Below are 21,506 nucleotides of genomic sequence, written 5' to 3'. Positions count from 1 at the left end.
ATTTCGATTCACGGGGCGAAATGCAAGAACGTAACCACGGATGGTCAGGATTGATCAGGAGACCTCCACGGCGGCGTCACCCGTAACTCGCTTTTTTTTTTTTTGTCCTCTTTCTCTGTGTGCTTTTCTTCTTATCTTTCTGTCTACTCTTACCCCTTTCCCAGTGCAGGGTAGCAAGCTGGATAGTATCCTTCTGGTTAACCTTCCAGCCTTTCTCATCTCATTTATATATATATATATATATATATATATATATATATATATATATATATATATATAGCTAAGCAGCCTAAGCCCGGTCGCATCGAGACCCTCGTAAATTACGAGGGTCTCGAATGGTAGCATGTGTGGGTTTATTGACCAGTTGCCTTAACACCCACAAAGATCACGTACTCGTGACGCCTGCCGCAGAAAGGATGTTCCACATCCGCGGGTAGCTCATTGAGCGGTAATAACTTTCTGAGTCTACTAACCCCAGTTATCGGCTCAGATTTCTAAACATGAACATTCTTGCAGTTAGCATCACCACCGTGGCACCGTCAGAGTATATAAAAGGCCGCTTGCCCGCACCATGCGGAGACCAACATCGAAGCCAATATTCATCCACTTAGCGCTATAATGTAGAAAGCGACGCTTACCCAGTTTGCCAGGGGTGATGTCGAACTGCGATGGACCATCGGAGACAAACTGCGGACTAGAGCAAATTTCCTGCGGAAATGGGAGCAAGGAACGCCGAGCATTGATTGGAATGTAAACTCCATAATTTTTGTTATGCACAATATGTCCTGCTACCGTAACCACTGCATTTTGATCAAGGTACAAGAGCAAAAAATCGATTGATTGCTTTACTTACACTCGTGTTCACTGAAGCGCACAATGTCAGAATTAACCAGATCTACAGCGTGCTTGAAGATTCGATTAACTCGCGCTAAACTTACGCCACTATATAAAGAGTACTCCCAAAATGAATTTGGCGTGACGTCGTAACCCATACAGTCGTTGTTGGAACTCAATAGCCGCAACTTGAGAGCGAAATGTTAAACAATAATATCTGCCCTTGAGCATACATAATTTTACATATACAGTCGAACCATTTTATATTGAGCATGAATTGTTCGAATCGTTTCTTGTGTCAGACAGTGAAAATGCATGCGTACTTAAGGTTTCTAAAGTGTTAACAACTCTTTACTGCACATTATACGCGTTACACCACAAAAAAAAAAAAAAAAAAAAAAAAAAACACGGACAGCCAGCTCTGACGTATCCTACCTTCCCATCTTTCGACATCAAAATAAAAAAATAAAGAAAACAAAAAGCCACAGTGATACTTCTCTAATTTCACAGATGCATCGACTTTTCGTCACGTCTCTGAGAAAATATTGACGCTATCAGACGGCGTTTTCAAAATTGCAGCTCCAACTGACCTGTTCCAAGTCCCCAGTAGGCTGTCGTAAAGAATTCATTTTCGTGCAACTGAACGGTTGGTTGGCCGATCGCGAGTGGGGGAGTACCGAGTCGTCGAGCTCACCTTGGGCCTGAGCCAGGTGAACTTGAAGGGCGGAGTCTGGTGATAGAAGACGGAGTTCTGGCTGGCCGGGAAGTCTGGATCCTCGAAGAGCGCCGGCCCGTCGCCGTTGGCGCACTTCAGCAGGTTCTTCTTGATCTTCTCCAGCTCGGACATGGCGGTCGCCGCGCCACCCTGCTGGGGAAACCTGCAGTCGCGGAAATGCAACCATCTCAGCTCTCCAACCATCTCAACCATCTCACGTTTTACAACGGTCCTAAGCTATAGCCCTGCCGTCGACGCTTTGACGGAAATATGGGTGGCCCAATTTTTAAAACGTGTTATTGCACAGACATAAGATTAGCAATAGCTACCTGACATTGCAATCAGTTGGAATGCCTGATGGTAGCTTTAGCAGACAACCTGCCCGAGCAAGTACCGCTTTAGGAGTCGGGCTCACGCAGCTACCTGTGCATGTGAAATCTTTTGTATAGTATGGTCCAGCATAGAGGAGCCACCGCGCGGGCCCGCGAACCTAAACGATACCTGTGGTTGCAGAATGCACATGGGCGAATGTAAACTGGTAGTATTTCCTGCGGAGCGCCTCATCTGAGAGAGAGGCTTCTTTCGTGACAAATGCATACTCCGTGCACCCTTTCCACGTGCTGTCGAAAAAATCGTCAGTGCTTTCCCAGGTGCGAGGTCTGCCGGTGGCGTTGTCTGCTCTGATATAAATTTCTCTCTATGCTCAGAAAGCGTGGCCGCGGGTTCATGTATTCCATCTCACACTGGACCTCACTGTAGATCCTTGTCGGCGGACCAAGATACTTATCGATGGGCCGATACTGTGAACATCTGCACAAACAACGTAAGCGATAAACCGGAGGCATCAGCGCTCATATGGACAAATGCCACTTACGCTAGAACTGTTTGAAGGAACACAGTACAGTCACTCTTAATGACGTACATATTGGCGAAGTCGATCAGCCAATGGCGAATAGCACTTACGAACGAATATCTTTGTGAACTCGGCCCTAGATGACCACTCACGTTCGGGCGCACCCAGGCTGGGGTTCTTGGATAAAGTTTATGCTCTCTCTCTCTCTTTCTCCACTCACGCTGGAAAAGGCTATGTTTCACTTCTTTGTGCTTCCTCCTTTATATTAGGTAAATGAGTGCTCCTCGCGAAGTTAGGGAGCTCGCATATAACTTCTGCGAGAATTCATTGCAACCCCCCCCCCCCCCCCCCCCCCCGTCGCCTTTTCATTCACGCGAGAATTTACTGGTGTGGAGAGGTCGATGACTGATTTTTGCTGCCAACATTACCGACATCATAACATGTTATTAAATCTACTCACGCTGTCGATGAACCATTGGCGCTTATGCTACGCCTCCACTGAAAGGCGATGACCGGAAAACAACTCTCTAATGATGTGAGGTTTTTTTGATCTAGTGGAACCGCATAACCATTATTATTACCCATCTCGACCCCTCACTGCGAGATGAATTTTTGTTAGTTAGCCAATTATACATTTCAGTTTCTTTTTATACATTGTTCACCTTTTCGAGTAGACCACTTCATGGACTAGAATTGTGCTATCTGCCACAGGCAATTTTAAAAAGCTTTTGAAAGTGTTCCCTGAAACACCCTGTATATACTTCTCTCCGATGCTCGAGCACTCGGTGGCTTCCTAAGCATACGCTGGTGCAGCCGAAGGAGCTATGACGACGACGGCAAGACGGCAATGGGATGACGATTGTGAAATGATGAAGATAGTGTAACGACAACAGTGTTGCGACGACGGCACATAACCAGAGACACATACCGAGCGGCACATATCCATGGGGACTTTTGACTTCACTATCTCCGGGATCGGCCCACCACTGCGGACTGCGCCAACGGCGCAAAACTGAGGAAGCGAGCTAATAAAATCTAATGTTTCGAAACGTAACGCAAAATACCATAACCCGACGTGTTCATTTCAAGTTCTCCTTAAGTGCGTTTTCTGATAACGTGATATTAACAGATACACAGATAGCGTCATTGAAATGCAAAAGGTGTAAAGGCCTGGGGGTGCAGAACTCGCAACTTCCAATCTATGCAAAACCCAGTTCCTTTCGGGCCGACGCACAAGCACCACGCCCGCGGTCGTTAAACGCAGTGGCCTGAGCAGGATTAAACGGCACTGCAGAACGTTCTTCCCGATAAGAGCGCTTTCCTGCATACACTCATTTGCGATAAGAAGACGACTGCGCCGGCGGTTCCCACAGAGACACGCCGTTCGCATACCAACAGTGACAGCCAACAACCCTGCTCGACGCGCGCGCACGGGCACATGCAAACAGGGCGAAAGCGAGAGCTCTCTTTTTTTTCGCCCTTTGTAGGACGCGTCCTTCGCAACGAGTTCGAGCGGGACTCGTCAGCCTTCTGCCGCGCAAACATGCGTCCTTACAGGTCGTCGTTGACTGCAATCAAGCCAGGGCCACACCTGAACGGGCCGAGTGATAGGGCACTCCCTTCGGAGCGCGAGTCATTAGGCGCGCCACCCTGTGTAACACCGAGAGCAAAACCGTGCCCGCTATAGCGAAAAACTCCGCCGCGGAGTCAACGCTCGGCCCCAATTATTTGCTCGGTGCCAGTCATCGAGAGTATCGAATCCCGCCGAAGCAAGCGGTGGCGCCGTGTTCACCAAGGTTGCGTAATTGCAAATGAGCAGCTGTCTCTTTCATTTGGTTACACCCCTCTTCGCGGGCTGAGTGGCGCAACAACAATAACAAAATTAAAAAAAGAGAGAAAGAAACGCACAACATTTCATTGTCCTAAGCCCCCGCTTGCTCTCTCCCCAACGCCCGTAAGACAATGGTGTCGTCGTCCCAGACAGCGCGTGTAACTGCTTCTCTTTCTCCGTGCACTGTCGCTGCGGCACACGCGGTCGCTTGTCAAACCCACGAGCGCGCAAGTCGCCCGGCGAAACACGCGGCGCCCGTACCTCGTGACGCGAGCGCGACATGTGTGACCCCAATTTGGCTACCTTTTCCTTAGCGCTGTACTTTTTTTTATTATTATCATTGTTACTATCTCAACAACGCCGCGACGGTCGCGTGAGGCGCCCTTTATGTCGGCGGTGTTGCGTGCGCTGCTGCGGGGCGGCGGGTCAGAGCGTGGAAAATGGCGTGAAAAGCGAAATCCGAGTTCCCAGTTAGTTTGAGCACGGGCAGACACGCACGACCCTAAGGTGAACGCAACCCACCTTTGGCGGTATTGCGGACGCGGCACTGTTTCCATTCCGCGCGTGGCCAACGACCGCTGAAAGCTCGCGTCTCTGCCCACGCCATGTTCGCTAAGGAAAGTGGCTTTCTTTCTTTTTTCGGAGGAAATCCTTGTGACCGAGTATAATGCTCCACAAGGTATGAATTGCTCGCACTGTTGCACACCTAAGCAAATAACGCAGATATTTGAAAGCTCTGCATTTTTTACAAGTCTACGTACTTTATCTTCCGCATGAGAGTACGAAGGGTTCTCGTTCATTACAGTAGAGTGTTGTACAGTAGACTTCAGTCTGGTATGGTGTTACCCACTACGATGTACGATGTGGCACATCATACAGTAAAAGCGCTGCATGAGCGTAGGTTGTCTGCGGCGGCTGCTGTGAATCGCGCCCACGCGTGACCCCCGCGCTTCCTCTCGCGATCTACCAATTGGCGAGGCAGTCGCGCCACACTTCGCTGCGTTTGCAACGTGCCGCACGAGAGAGGTTGTCCGCGCCAGCCAATATATCGCCAAATGAAAACACGTATACAGCAACGCTCAAGTTTCGCAGTAGGGAGTATCGTAATCGTCAGTGAATGTTTTCTTCCGTGAGCGCTCTGTCGTCCAGTCAGCTTAAAGGGGCACGCAGTGTCTGTCCTCGTAACATCTGGTAACGCTTGCGGGAGCATTAATATTGATACAAAATCCTGTTCTCAAACAAAACCTTATTTGAAGTTCAATAGAATGCGAACGAATTATTGAAAACCCGCTCAATAAACGTCGTTATCGCTGCCTGGCGATTAGTATTGAACAATAAACACAATCTTTACGAGCGATCGTTCTCGTAAATCACACTTAGTGAATCGTGTACTTGCCATCCCGTGCTTGGGTGCGATAATTACAGCTTTTTTTCGAGCACTTGGAGCCCTTTTTCCAGTTTCCACACTATCTCGAAGTAACCCCGCAAAGTATCAAAAGTCACGGACAGCATCGGTGAATGTGAGTGTAGGGCGAGCCCTCAACTCAGCTCTTGGCTTTCAACTTCGTTATATGTTTTGAGGTCGGCGACAGGCGACGATCTGAACACTGTTCATGGCAATCCTTCTGCGCAGCACGGTGGGCTTTACCGAAGTGTTCGTTTTCGGCAGCGACATGCGGTGGTTTCTGGGCGTAACGACCGGGAAGAGAAATGTAACAAACGGGAAGAGAGAGAGAGAGAAAGAAAGGGAAAGAAAGATAAGGAGGTTAGCTAGTGTAAGTACCGGCTGGCTACCGTGTGCTGGGGAAAGGGGTAAAGGGAATAAAAGGTGATAGAAGAAACAAATAAAAAAATCGAAGTGAGAAAAATTCGCACAATAACGCGACCCTACGCGCTATAACGTTCAAAGTCGGTCGCACAATTCACAAGCCCTTAAGAACTTCAGCAGATCCCTTAAGGCCTTGAGTTCCGAAAGCCGTCTAGACCAGTGTACTAAAACTTTTTCCTCTGTGAAGGGGCGATTGTCCAGTTTTTCAAGCGCAGTCGCGAGCGCTTTTCTTGCCACATTGTAGCGGGGACAGTCACAGAGGAGGTGCTTGATCGTCTCCTCGCAGCCACAGTTGTCGCAAGCAGGGCTGTCGGCCATTCCAATGCGGAAGGAATAGGCGTTCGTGAATGCCACGCCGAGCCACAGGCGGCACAGAAGTGTTGCTTCCGCTCGTAGTAACCCTGGCGGAAGACGGAGTTGCAGACGTGGATCCAATCTGTGGAGGCGTGCGTTGCTGAATTCCCTGGTGTTCCACAGAGTCTGCGTAAGTTCGCGTGCGAGGAAGCGAAGCTTTGTGGCTGCGTCTGTTCTCGACAGTGGTATTGATATAATAGGGGCAAACGGGAAGCTATACACGTAAGCCTACGAAAACTAAACGGGGCCGGTGCTTCAGAGCATAAGAGTCCGGGACATGTAACAAAAAGCAACGCATCAAAGAGGTACTGTAGTATATGCTTTAAGGACAACCAAATAGCAAGCAACGCTGAAGGAGTATATATACTCATAATTGCTTTTTGTTATATCTTGATAGAAATATAAGTGAAGTATTGCGTGCATTTCTATGCCGGTGGTCGGATATTCGCGCTCGTTCTGGTCATTGACGTCGGGTGGTGATTATGTTGAAAATTGGTTAGAAATAGGTTTTGCAAATTTCTTGCGCTATAAGATTTGGCCGAGGTTAAGCGAAGAGACAAATTCAATGGTGAAGTGAGCTCCCTATTTGTTTTGATTCGTTTTTTGAATCTGTATTCTTGGCTGTTAATATACGCGCTTGCGGCACTTATAAATTTCCAGAAACTTACTATGTGCGTACTTCTTCAAAGACTGTCAACTTTAATTTCTTATCCGATCGCCATGAAAGGTAAAGAAGTAGCACATAAAATACAAGCTTAAATAGTAGACAGGAAAGTCACTCGCATAGAATTGCACGCTTACGTTTAACTCATTCACAGAGAACGAACAAGTACGGAACCACGCACAACAAACCTCGTTGCTTGCAAGTTTTGTCGTTTTCGTCGCTAGAGCAAAACTTGAATGAGAGCTACATCACGATAGAGCTGTGACCTTCTTGCATTCCCAGAAAGTGCGATATCTTGGCATCTACGGCGTCCAGAGTAATGCGACTCCGGCGGTGCGTTCGTGGTTGGCTTACATATTTTCTCTTGATCGCGGCCACTTGACCGGACTGCCGCCACAGTGCGGTTTGCGAAGCATACGTTCATACATTTGCATAGATAACACAAGAAGCACTTCCTCCCTGGAGAGTCAACGGGTCGCTCAGGCTGTGCCGTGTGCGCCAACTGGCGCACGCTTGCAATTCATGGACACAGGGCAGAAAATGCGTGCTTCAATAATCGATGAGGTGGAAACGTAAGTAGCGAAAGTGAATTCGAACATTCTTTGTCTGCTTTCTTGATAATAATTAAGTACCATGTTTTGCGATCCGTATACATAAAACTGTGCCAAGTATAGAGCGCAAGAAAAAACTCGCTGCCAAAAGAGCGCTCATTGAAACCGGTCTTTGCTGACTGTTGAACGTTCTGACCACGCAAAGTATTCAAAGTAACGATCGAATTTCCGCTACGGTCTAGCACGGCGCTCACAAGATGATATATCGCGCTATGTATTGGGAGAAACCTCTCTCGGGCGTGCTGTCAGAACTATGACGCAACACGAGAAGGGGATGAGTGAAGCGCACACGCGTGTGCGGGCGCAATAACTCGCCAATAACTCGGTCGTGAGAAGAATTCGCTCAGTGCTACTTGAGCATGCGACATTCCACATGAAAATCGAACTAGCTCGAGTCGTATTGTAATACGGTATACTTATGGCACGAATTTCTTTAGCACAATGCAAACGTGACTGAAGTATCATTTAGCATCGGTCACTTTAGTATTATAAGACATCTTTCTTGTTTTTGTTTTTTTTTTCTTTCTCTAAAGCGAGAAATGCACAAGACCATGTAAATACTGTATACTGATGCTCAAATTCAACTCAGCATCAGTTGTCACATTGTATAGTTTTTTTTTTTCAACGAGTCCCGTTTCTTCTAAAAAGTATAGCATTTTTAAAGCAGTTCGGGCCGACGTCGGCTGGGACCAGGGTCCTAGAATTCTGGCTTCCGTAAGGGGAAAGTTGTCGGTCTTGTCGAGCGTGCTGCTGCTGATTTTTCTTTGTGCATTGAAATGACGACAATCACACAGAAGGTGCGCTATCGTCTCTTTGCACCTGTAAACTTCCCATTCCGGACTTGTTCCCATTCCGCTGATGCAGGAGTACGCATTGGTAAAACTTACTAGAATTCATAGCCGACATATGAGATTTTCCTCCCGTTTTAGTGTATGTTTTAATGTAATGTAATATGTATTAAGTAATATTTAATGTATGCAGTTACACACCGTTGGGCCTGCTACCTGAGTGTGGGGAAATACATGTTAAAAAAAATGTCGTAGTTTCACCCGAAAGGCAAAGCATCAATTGCGATAGCAAATTAGTAGAGAGCTATACGGAGTAAGGATAGTGGTTTTATCAGCTGTATAAACTTGGACATGCAGCAGCACCAGCAACGTGCAGAACTGTTCTCAACGAAGTCGGCGTTTTGCCAAGTAATAAACTCAAATTAAAATTTTAGGTCAGCTCTCGATATCTGGCACACTTTCTAGGATTATCACAAGAAACGCCGCTAATTCACAAGCCTTCATCATTTGGTCGAATCGGGAACCGGCATAGCATTTGAAACATAAAGCTTATGGAGGGTGTTTTCGCATTTCACCCCCATCGAAATGTGGTTTAACGACACGTATTATTAACCATCTCTGGAATACGCTCTCACTGATCCACAATGCAAAAACAATAATAAGTAAGAAAAAGATAACATTGTATTTAACCATGAATTATCATAATATATTACTTGGAATCCAATGACACTTCAATTGCCTCCTTGAGCACTGACATTCTTTTTCAATTTGTTGCGTGGGAATGTGTGTGTGTGTGTGTGTGTGGGGGGGGGGGGGGGGGCTGAGAGATTTGAGCGTACCGTTTCTCTAAACTATATTTTTTTGCGAAATAGCGTTTGCAAATCAACAGAGGTAAGAAAACAGCGTCCTTCATTCGGTGAAAATTTATCCAAGTGGCGCGCAGTGCGCGCGCTGCGGTTGCACTCAGCTGTAGTTATGCTGCACACTGTCAACCACGCAACTCATTCCTACATCTCCGTCTTCATGGGCCTCTAATGTCGCTCCCGTGCACAAGGTTTCACTGCGGAAAGCTCGGATAATTTACGCCTCGCACTTGCCCTAAACAGATGACAATGACTGCGATAATTAGCTTATTCCAAGCACACAGAGCACTCAGCTGGACCTTGTTTTTATCTCCTTCGTTTCCTTGCTTATTTTCTTTATCCATAATAATTTACTTCATTTTTAATCGCTTCATTCTTTTCATTGATGAAGAGTGTACGAAGAAGGGGTGCGTGAGACTGCATAGAGCCTCATAAGCAACAAGGAGAAAACCATGACGAAGACAAGTTCCTTTGACCCACGCTGAGGCTTCACCGACTGTCGCTCACTTCGTTTCCGTCTTCCTGGGACCATTTTGTCTTATTTGCATTTCGCATTTCTTTCGCTGTCATTCGAAATGACGCCCCATTTTCCAAGCGTTCTCTTCAGCATGCAAGGTCGTTTCGCTCGAGCACATCTCCAAAACGCTTCATTAGCCGATCCTTCTTGCGCAACGTTTTTCCGAGTGTGGCCGAACTTTGATTTTTTTTTTTTTTTGTCCTCATGATACTCCTTAAAACTCTTTCAGAGCCTTTGCAGCACCGCAGCGTCAGACTGCAGCGGTGACTCACTAACGACGCGCAGTCGCACGCGATTTGACATACCGTAAAAGGGGTAAAAGACGCGGCGAATGGAACGCGGCGGAGGTGGGTTCGGAGACGTAATGCGAGCTGGCCGTAGCGAGGGACAGATAGCCTCGTAAGGGCTCATTGAGAAGCCGCCCGGCCGTCACGCACTACTTCGCGCAGCGCAGCTGTCCCGAGCGCGACCGATCTTCGGGAACAAGACTCGTGACTCGTGGAAGACGCACGAAGCGCTTCGAGGCGCAAGGGACGAGACCGCAAGACGTGCGCACGCCACAGCACGATCTGGCTGCGGGCCTCGCAAACACGCGTCGACTGGAGCGTGGCGGCTGCTCAGGGACGGCGCGAACGTCTCGTGTCACGGTGTCCGTCGCTTTTATTCACTCACTGCTCGCCTTCCTTCTCTGAATTTCGAAAGGCTGACAAACGTCTCTCACGGATGGTCGCTTTCTGTTTCATTGTTGCGCTCTTTTTAGCTTTCTTTTCTTCATCTCTCCCTCGAGTCTCCTTCATTTCTCGCATTCATCGTGAGTCGGTCAAACGACTCTCTTCTCATTTTTACAATTTTTTTACAGCCCTCCAAGGCATGAATAAGCTCTGGTGATTTGCCGCTTTGAGTGTCTCGTGGGGCGCGTGCTGCTATAGCACGTCGTTTGACAGACTCTACAACTAGTTGTCACAGTGTGTACACTTGTGAAATGCTTGCGGTGTTCCAGCGGTGTCTTCTTGCGATTAAGCAACAGTGCTTCTCTATCACCGTGTGCAAGTGTTTTTTCATTGAATGTTTCGCCGCCTCATTATGTAAGTTCTCCAGTGACGTTGATCTGCTCAGTGAGTGACTGAACATCACCAATCGTTCGGTTGCACAGTGGGTGCGCGATGTACTTTGTGGACTAAAGTAACTTATCTCTGCTTCGGGTGGTTTATTTTGTTCCTGCCGTTATTGTCGAACTTTTTTCGTAGCGTTAGTGTTACGGAACCCACTCACGCCATATTTAGCCATGTGGCATGTTCAGCGAATCACACGTTAAAAGGCGACGCTCGGTCGTAGCAGTTACCGGGATGCCTTCGCAAGGTGCAAGGCTATTATATCCATCTGTAGCTAACACAATCGTCCTCCTCCTCCTTTGGACTTCAAGAATAATTTTCTTGTTTATTTTAGCTTAACGTGCAACTATCTCCAATTACTGACACCGACTCTTGCTTTTCAGATTTTTATTACAATATCACTTGTGATATAGCAGATTCCCAATTGCATGATAATCAAGGAAGTTTTAGGACCATTATCTATAGCTCCCATAGACACTTCGTGTTTGTTTTAAAGAGAATGAATAAACATTTACGCCATGTCGTTTGTTATGTACCAACACATTTACTATGTGTTAGCTGATCCAGCCTCATCTTGACAAAACTAAGTAATTCAGCATCCTGCCCTGATGCCTTATTAGTTCTTCATCACCTCCCAGATATGACTTGCCTCTTCGATTGCTCCTATTCTACCTGTTGCTTAAAGCCGAATTTCGATTTTCGCTGCTTGAAAGGGAGAAAGCACCTGCTTGGGGATAGCACTTGAGCGCACTGCCTTTCGACAGCTCGTGTTGGTTTTCGGATGGCCCGCATAAGAGGCGCCGCTCCAGACCAAGAAGTGAAGCGATCGCACGGAAAGGGCACGCGCGGCCACTCGGCCAAAACCTGTCCCTCTCTCTCCCCCACAGCGGCCCGCGCTGCGAAGCAGCAAGCGAAAACAGCCATCTTGTTCGTTCCTCTCAACGTTACCAGCAGCGCAGGCTTCGCCTTCTGCGGTTGTGTTCTTCCTCTGCAACGCGTTCTTCCTCGGTTTACGTTCTGTTTCTTTTCACACCGATCACGGCGCGGCTTCTTTTTATCCCCCTTTCTTGTTTTCCCTTACTCATCACTTTCTGTCACTTCTGCAAAGCGTGTTTACCTCAGCGGTCAGCTCGACCACGATCAGCAATAAAGGAGATTTTCTTTTTCCTGCGCCTTATTTCTTCTCTGCGCGATTGCGATGAAAGTGGAACGGCATTCTTCGCGAGTACGTGTGGAGGTCGGCGGCGTGGAATGAGGCGGTGACGTTGGAGAGGGAGCGAATGCGCCCGAGGCAAGAGCTCGCGAAGGCCGCGGTCAGCCGCCGATCACTGCCTTCCCCTCACACTCTGAACCGGAGGCGGCTAATAATAATACAACGAACGTAACGACTCGGAAAACTCAAGCCGCAGAATGAAGCGGTTCGCGATCAAACCGGTGCCAAAAGGGACACCAGAAGAGACGCCAGCCAGGAAAGAATGACAAGCATTCGGGAGGAAGGAGGGACGCGGAATTCGTATTGTCGGCTGCCGTGCGCGGGGATGGAAAAAAAAAAAAAAAAATCTCCACTCGCGCGCGACTTCAGCCGCCCCACCTGCTGCGGCGCTCGGCTACTTCGTCTTCACGGTTCATCGCTTTAATAAACGACCGCTGCAGCCAGATCGCCACTGGCATCCTTGATTTTTCAGAGCTTCTTTTTGTCGTTTGTGCTCCCTCTTTTTGTCTTTAGTCGTTCCCCTGTGTTACCACGCTCTCAGAGGCGGCGTCGTGGAGACAGCTTGGAATGACGGTTGCCGCTGTGTGGCTTCTGTGTGGCCTTGGGAGCACACCTCGGGCGGGGATCGGCTAGTTCCTGCTCCTGGTGCACGTTGCTTCAGCTTCGTGCAGCATTGCGCAGGCGCGCTTCGAGAGCACGCTTTGGAAATGACGCCCAAGGAGACGATGAGAAAGGAGGAGAGGTCCGGTCCATAACAATGAGCAATCAACAGAGGCGAACGGCTCTGGCACACCAGAAATACCCGCAGCTCGGTGCAGAAGGGTCGCTCAGAACTTCCCGTCTGGCCTGGGAGCTGCTTTGTTTACTATACCAACACTTGAGCATCTCAGGGGTCGCACCGATCACGGCAGCCATAAGCAGTCATACCATGCGAAGCTTCTTCAAGCCATGGGGCACGTTATTTTAAGTCTGCACCATGTGAGGCGTATTCGAGCAACTCGTGAACAGCAAGCACATCATTTTGCTGTCTTGAAGCCCCAAACTAATGTACGTGATGCTAATGAGTTGCGTGCAAAGAGCTCACAAGGCATTATTATTGGTACATTTAGAGTGACTCTATCGCTACCGTTATCGGTGCGACCTCTAGGATACTCAAGTGATCGAATAGTAAGCAAAGCAGCTCCTAGGCCAGCGGGAAGTTCTGAGAGATCCCTCAGAAGAACTCAATACAGTCGCGTGAAAGGTTGGTCGTTATTTGACATACGTATTTCTTAGCTGCCCCCATTCATGTCTCTTCATGTCTCTATGAAATAACTAAAAATCTTGAATTTTGGCTTCTAAAAAATTAAGATGTCAGGTTATTTTCCGCCTAACGCCGCACATCGGTATGAAATCCCAGTAAACAGGCAAGTTGCATTTCACACCCATCAAAATATGCTAATAACACCCACATGTCAAACCTGTGACCTGGTATTCAGCAGCTAAATCCTGTCGACCAATGCAATTGGAAAATAAAGCGTTTAAGTAGTGTATGAGGTAGCAACAGGATCACAGTATTACGCATCATGGTTTCTTTTGCAGAGGCCCTATACACAAATTAAAAGGTACATAAATAAAAAGCATATTTAGGGCATTGTGCTATCGTCTCCCTTCTGTCTTTGTCCGCTGGCGCTAAATATGCTCACTGTATAGGCACCCTGATGCACAGAGCCAGGCCATGTCAACGTCAAGGATCAGCCTAGCGCTTCTATAAAATATTTACCCTTTTTCTTTCTTATTTGCTTTCGTTTTACCTATACAGTTGAAAATGGGAAGCAGGTAGGGTAGGGGCCGGCGGAGCCCTGGCTCAAATCCTTGCAGTTTTCGCTCTGGGGCCACTGCGGTGCAAGACCTGGGCAAGTTTAGTGATGCTTATATGGGGCGTTATCTACCTAGTATTTTTTTCTTTTCTTTTTACTCTTATATTCGTTGGAACTCTGTACCCACATAATGTTACGAAAGAGTATAACTCAACTTATGTCCGGATTTCAAATGTTCTCAATCGTAATTTCTGCATCGTCACACACACACCGTATACGCGGCGTGTACAGCGCGCTTACTAGACTGCTTTTCCAATGTTTTTTTTTGTGTGTGTGTATTGGATAAAACTACTCTATTGGAAGAACAGAAGCCACAATTATGCAGCACGCTTCAGCGCCAACAATATTAGTACAACAAAAACCGGTAAACTCGATGCGGAAAAATAATCCACCGGAAAAAGCCGGTGGCAGTTCACCTGAAAAAATACATTGACCGATGAACACATCATTTCCTGGCGGAAATAAAAACTGAGAAAAGTACACTGAGTTTAAGGGAAATTAAAAATTGAAAACGCCGAACCCTGTTCATTACACAGAGGAACTTAGGGATGCAGATCCTTACTACATATGATCACGAGGGAAGAACATGAGGCACTGCAGCCTGCAAAGTCACGCAGAAGATGAAAGATGCAGCAGCGAGTTAGTGCGCTACGGCGAAAAACGGATGCGTGTATTTCAGATTCGTGAGGAAACACTTAGTGGAAGATTGGCCTTATGTGCCGCTTTAATGTCCTCTTAAACGGGGGTAAGCTTTCGCGTCAGATAACGTGCTCGCAATACGAACAGTAGTTTCTGCCGAGAAGAAAACACAAATTATTTGAGTGCGTGCGGAGCTCTTAAGAAGAAAAATGAAAAACAAAATATGCTAACTGTACTGAATCACGAGTGACAATTTTGTTTTTTCGGATGTTAATTGCTCAAATGTTATCTTACTCAATGTGAGGCATGCATAATTCAGAAAGCCTAGGCATTTGCGCTTTTGTGACTCAATCGAAAGCAGCTAGACCCGTCACGTGCACGCGGCGTGCATATGTGTCTGGAGATTGCGAGTACCTCAAAAGAAAACTGAAATGCAGTTTCCTTCTGTGGCAACCTAGCAACGCAAGACAAGGGAGTGAGGAACGCGGCCGCTCCAGATGTAGATTAAACAAATATGAAGGCGCCAAGCTATGCGAAGCATGTATAAGCAAAGGGCTAGCATTGACAATGCCGCGCACACGCACCCACCTCAAAGTACCGCTCACCACTCGACAATTGAGGTTGTTGCACAACGACTAGCCAACAATACTTGGGTGAGAGAGAGAGAAAAAAAGCACAAAATAGGGGCTAACAAGAGGACAGAAATGAATTGCTGCGTATGCAAATACCGCGCCCTTTCTCGGGGATTTTTTTTTTCTTCTGCCACCTAAGAAAGGGCGTCCCTTGAAGTCGCTGTACGCTTCGTCTCGTCAGTTGGCTGCGCGATTGCAACATATTGAACCTATGCGTGGTCTTACAGACTCATGCACATGGTAATAATACCTTGCGTTCAGGTGACAACACAGCGATTACATATTTCTGTATATGAATTCGCACAGCTCAAGTGCACGTGTGTTTTCATACACCTGTAGATCACTGATCGCGACTACATGGAGTACATCTTCGGCTCGTGTACACACTCGTGAGCAAATTGGCGCTCCCCGATTTGATTTAATTGTTCACATATTTTTCTTTTCTTTAATGCTTTTTTTGAAAACTTCTGGTACGAGCACCTGCAGCAGGCGGATGGCTGCCTCGATATTCACAGCTTTTCCGTGTGCGCGCGGGTATGTGCACATGGCCGTGCATATCTACTGTCATGTTTGAGAACGTGTTTCTAAGAATGAACAGACTGTGGGACCACGTATCTTTCAGGTGCATCATACAGAGAGCTAGCTGGGGTGTCAGCCACTGGCCACCAGTAAAAGAAACTTGCCGCTTGTTCTCTATTTTCCTTGTCGTTTCGAAGAAACTTAACGAAGCCATAAAAGATACTGCGCCAATCAGGCAGTTTTGCTTAAACTATAGATATTATCTCGCTAAAAAGAACGTGTCGTGACGCAAGTAACTGCAGTTCAACCTGTCCTCTTTGACTGCGATGCACAAGTCGCATGGCAAGCAAACGCAGCGGAATGATTACATTGTCCGTAGTTGATATTGGACCAGCTACGGCCGCACCTTCGCGAATTGTTCGCCGAACTAAGCAGCCGCGGCGGCGCCCAGAACGAATGTAGCGCACACATGGCTCGGCTGGCGCGCATTCTATAGCGCCGTCTTACGAAATCGCTCGTCCTTTCCAGCTTGCCGCACGTGTGTGTGTGTGTGCAAGAAACGACGATAGGCATCTGCCTCGCGCAACTTTAGACCGTGTCTCGCCTATTCTTCTCCGTTCACAAGGCTGTGCCAGCCGCAGGGCATGCGGGGCCTGCTCCTCTTGCACCAGTTCTAAGAACTATCTCAAGGCTCCGTGGAGCGTGGCCGTTGGTTGCGCCCTTTCGATACTCGCACGGAAGTCATTCGCTGTTCTCCGCTTCCACTTCTCTATCGCAGAAAAATTTTAAATTGTTGTATGCCAGCTTTTTCGTATTCTTACATACGCCAACACGTGTACGAGCCACAGCACTTTTATTTTTTATTATATCAGCGAGCGCGATGAGTGGCTTGTTTGTTGCAAGACACAGAAGATGTCGAAGGGGAACAAGCGATAGAAAACGACGAGAAAAGGAGACACAAAGTGACAGGGTATTTTTAGATTGTGTTCGTGTGCTCATCGTTTTGCGCCACTTGTTTCCTTTCGCGTCCAACCAGCTCAAAACAAGATTTTGCCTCTCGACATGGTTTCCGTGTTAAAGAAGGAAGTTGTGGTGCCACCTTTGGCCTGTGAAAGTTTGTTATGAGGCGGTCCTGTGGGAATTCCGGGACTCACGATGTTCGGCTGGTTTGTACGTAGCGTGGCCTGGAATGCGGCCATGTCTGCGCTAATGAAGCTTTCTTCGAATGAAGCCTCCACAGGGTAATTTCACACATTATTTACCAAAGTGTTGGCTATAGTCAAAATGTTTAACTTCTTTCATATTCACATTGGTCATTGCCCGATTGCTCAAATCAATTTATGCACATCATCATTTGCCTAGAGCAATTTTGGTCGAGTACAAAAATAAGATCGCAGATCACACAAAGATTGAGTGCAGCGTTTACGTGATCTGATGTTTGTCCAAATTTAGTGGTTCGTAGCTTAGAATGTATATTTAGAAAACCTGGTAGTCTTTCTTGCACGAGCCGGAGAACGGGCGAGATAAGTTATCTATAGTTATCAGGTGTGCGCTTTTACATTTATAAGTTTAAGCTAGGCTCACTGATTCATATTAAATAATATAGATGATACGCGGAAGCCATCTATAATAGAAAAGCACATCATTTTGTTGGAGTGCTGGCTCTGCTTGTATAGTTAGCTGTGTTGCTTGCACCTGGCGTTTCATGCTTCTTTTGGAACTATTTATACCGTCATCCTGAGAAAATAAAGTAGTTGGAAGTCGGCGCTCGTCCTGTAGCTTTCTTTGCCCATGTCTTTTACTTGTGCTAGTGACCTGTCACCTGATCCCCTACAGACCCTCTGCATATATATATATATATATATATATATATATATATATATATGCGCGCCGTTGATATACTACAAAATGAAAGCGGCGACGGGGAGAGGCCTTGACTGCAAGGGCTACAACTTTTGTCGAGTCTTACGCCACCTCCAATTCCATCAGAGAAAACTACAAGAAAAAGTGGCAAGCTAACCCATGAGCGCTGCATGCGCGGCGATATGTTGTGCATGTACTGGCCGAAGTGTACGTGGCCTCGCTAACGCATAGAGCGTTCGACCATATGATCGGGTCAGCTTAATTGCCGCTAGTCACCGTTACCCGACATCACATTCTTCGCTCATTAGGACGGTGCTGTAGCCCATGAGTGTGAAAAACGGATAACTAGCCATCTCTGTGCTGCACACATTCCTTTAAATATACTATAAGTGACTGGCAATCAGAACTGCTGCCCTTAACTGACACAATTAGTGTGAAATACCGACAAACGGCCGGTTCCAACAAACAGCGAGTTCAAGGTGAAGTCGGCGCATTGAACGCCGTAGTAATTGTGCGCACTTGTGTACATTGTGGTCGGCATATAGACACACTGCATGCTTATATAGTGGCCCGCAGCAGTACAGGTCCACATATCGAATTTCAGGGAATCAACGCTAGAAAAACAGCACAAAACATACAAAAAAGCCTAGTACAGAGCAGGCAACCGGCTGACCCTGTCCATGTATATCCCTCACAATGGCGGCCGAAAACCAGCGTCGCCTGACTGCACCACAGGATTGTCGGCTTTATGCAAGTCCCCTATAGTTAACAAGCAACGTATAGGTTATACACCGCAGCGCTGCCCTGGTTACAGAAAATTTCAGTCTTAGCTATATCGAGCCACGACACAGTGGTATTCATTTCGCAGGCGATCATCGCACATACGATTACCGACCCAACCTGGTCATTGGCGGTGATCTCAATTCATTTATGCAGGCCCCCGTCTAGCTGCGCGAAGCTCCATATTGCCGACCAGTCGGTCACTGCGTGCCCCCGCGACTCTACGTGGCTCTGCGTCATCCAGCAGGCCACCCAGGGCGCACGCGTTGCGTCGCCCTCTCTCGAGTCGCTAACACAAAAGCGGGCCGGGGGTGTGAGGACGTGCATCACAACAATGGCAGCGCACACGCGCCTATGTGCACACGACAGCGGGCGAGCGGGAAGACGAAAGTGAAGTGGAGAAACATCTCGCGCGCATGCAGGCACAAAACTGAAAGCGGGGCAGCGAGGTCTCCGGATCTAATGCGGGCCACGCGGCTCGCGACGACGACGACGAGTGATCTCGCCAAGAACAACGGTGGTGGAATAGAACGGACGGAGCGAGACGGTAAAAAAACTAAGATATGACTTTAAAAAAGGCTACAAGAAAACACAACTACGAAAATTGGTGCGAGACAATGCCGCTTTACATCTCATAACTACTTTCTTTTCTCTTTTATATAAAACGATGCGAAATTCGGCGTGTCGCACGACACTTCGTGCCGAAGCCATAAAGGTGAAACCTCGGTTTCGACAAGCGAAGGGAGAAGGCCGTTCGCTGCTTTCTTTTAGCCCTCCGCTCCCATTTTTATACATATTTTTTGTGTAATGTCGAGGCCGCGTCCGCGAGAGCAATGCAGAACAAAGGAAAGCATGGACACACAGAGGCCTCGCGCGTGTTTCGTGCCGCCGATGGAAAGGCCGCGCGCGCGCAGAGAGTTGTCAATCTTCACGCTTGGCAGTGCGTGCCGTCAGTGTCATGCGAGTCGCCCGCGCAGCCACGGTGTCCCGTCGCGTGAGAGTGCGCCGTTCGAGGGCGGCGTCTCGCTCTCGTGGCTCTCGGCTTCGCTGCTCATTATGCGCTCGCCTTTGTTTGGCCCCCCAGCGACGAGAAACTGCGGTCTTCGTTGGAGACGAAACATTGCGAGACCGGAAGCTGGCACAATGTCGATCGTCGCGCAGTGCGTGAACCCAACGTGCGCGCGCGGCGCGTACGTTGGGTTCACGGGGTTTAACTAAATCACAGGGTTTAACTTGGACGTCCAGAAACTGCGTAGTGGTTCACGATGAAAGTCCTAGTGCAGGGCTCCGGATTAATTTCGACTACGTGGGGTTCTTTAATATATATGCACCTAAACCTGAGTACATGAGCGTTTAATTTTGCTCTCAGCCCTTATCTGAATGCGGCCGCCGCGGATAAAGAATCTAACCCACGACCTCGCGTTTGGCAGCAGAAGGCCATGGTCACTGAGCTTAGAGGAAGCAGCTAATCCTGAATAAATCTTGTATATACATATAGCACCAACATTTCTTCAAATTATAAAAGTAATATAACACGTTAGGCAAACACGTTATCATTAAAAGTAGGTTGCAGGCATTCATATCATATCTTAGTTGCAAGCCGGAAGTACTAAATAGGTGTTCACTTTAACAATGTACACTAATTAACTAACCAATAAACTACTTCATTCATTTACTTACTTATACTACATAGCATAAAGGATTTTATTACCAACGATGAAACGCCGTCGCGTTGAGCTGTATGATGTGAGCTTCGATAGATACTGCTCAAGCCAATTCGCCAAAATACGGTTACTTGCAGATATTTATTGGACGTAGGTGCACGACTACCTTTACATGAGTTGGCCTAGCGCTGCCAGACGCAATGTCAGGAGATTATCCTGTGCGCTTTCAAGATTTCTGAGCCGATGGTACGTAGCTAAAATGACATGTGTTTAGTTAAGCAGCGCGAATCATCGGAGGAAAACGATGACTGCGAGAGAGACGGAATTTGGGCAAGCATGACCACTCTACCCTCGGTAAGAGCGCCTCAAGGTTTAGAAATAAGGGACCCAAAGTTAGGGGATGCTATCGGTCAGGCGTGCAAGAGAACGCAAAGAGAGTACAAAAGAATGCAGAAGGGCATACAAAGAAGTTTGTGCTTTGAGGTACGCAGAGTCGCTTGGGGACGCTTTTTCTAGAACTCTATAGTACCGCACGTAATCCAATATATGTCACCGTTTGCGCTAACAAAAATCAGACGTAAACGATAACATGAAATGTAGAAGCGCCCGTCAGAAAAGAGCGTGAACGCGGCAATGAATACCAACGGCTTTCTCTCTCTCTCGCTCTCTCTAATGAGGCACATCATTCACATGGTGCGACATGCAAGTTTCACAGTATATTTTTCATTACTGCTTGATAATGTTGACCCTTGCCCAATGGCAATTAATTATATCTACAGACTTCTGTACTTATGCAAATGTTTGTTCTTTGCGTGCATGAAATAGGCGGTGTTAGCCACGCTTCAGTCAAGCTCTCAAGGATTACTGGAGTAATTGCAGAATCTTATCCGAAGAATTTCGTCAGTCATGACTTCAGAATTAAACTCTGCGCTTTACTAGTCAAGCCTAAAATTGAATCCTCAGTGTCAAGCAATAAAGCGGAGGAAGAAATTCCGCGCCAACTGGTCAATCGTCGAAAAAAAACAACACAACTCGACATTGTGATTCCGTGGTCGGTGCTCTGCCTTCTAAGTCACGAGTGCTAGGAAAGTGGAGAGCTAAAGAAGTAAGGGACGAAAGGACGACGCAGACGACGTGCCGGAGTTGTTATACCATCATCATCATCATCATCATCATCATCATCATCATCATCATCATCATCATCCAGTATCGGCGGGTATCATAATGATTATGATACCCGCCGCGGTGGATCAGTCAGCTAAGGCGTTGCGCTGCTGAGCACGAGATCGCGGGATCGAATCCCGGCCGCGGCGGCCGAATTTCGATGGAGGCGAAATGCAAAAACGCCCGTGTGCTTGCGTTGTAGT

The 21,506-nt window shown here is 47.5% G+C and overlaps 1 protein-coding gene across 1 annotated transcript in view; it reads right to left on the bottom strand.

Moving 5' to 3' along the window:
- LOC119443016 (calpain-C-like) overlaps positions 1–21,506 on the bottom strand; it is an 86,309-nt gene that overhangs the window by 58,482 nt on the left and 6,321 nt on the right. The window contains 2 exon segments of the mRNA XM_037708127.2: positions 639–708; positions 1,529–1,712. Of these exon segments, the coding sequence (XP_037564055.1) occupies positions 639–708; positions 1,529–1,681 (223 nt within the window). The 5' untranslated portion in view covers positions 1,682–1,712.

The sequence above is a fragment of the Dermacentor silvarum genome, chromosome 2 (assembly GCF_013339745.2).
Source record: "Dermacentor silvarum isolate Dsil-2018 chromosome 2, BIME_Dsil_1.4, whole genome shotgun sequence".
Taxonomy (NCBI): domain Eukaryota; kingdom Metazoa; phylum Arthropoda; class Arachnida; order Ixodida; family Ixodidae; genus Dermacentor; species Dermacentor silvarum.
The sequence above is the reverse complement of the archived record's forward strand: the minus strand, read 5'-3'. Positions and strand labels throughout refer to the sequence as shown.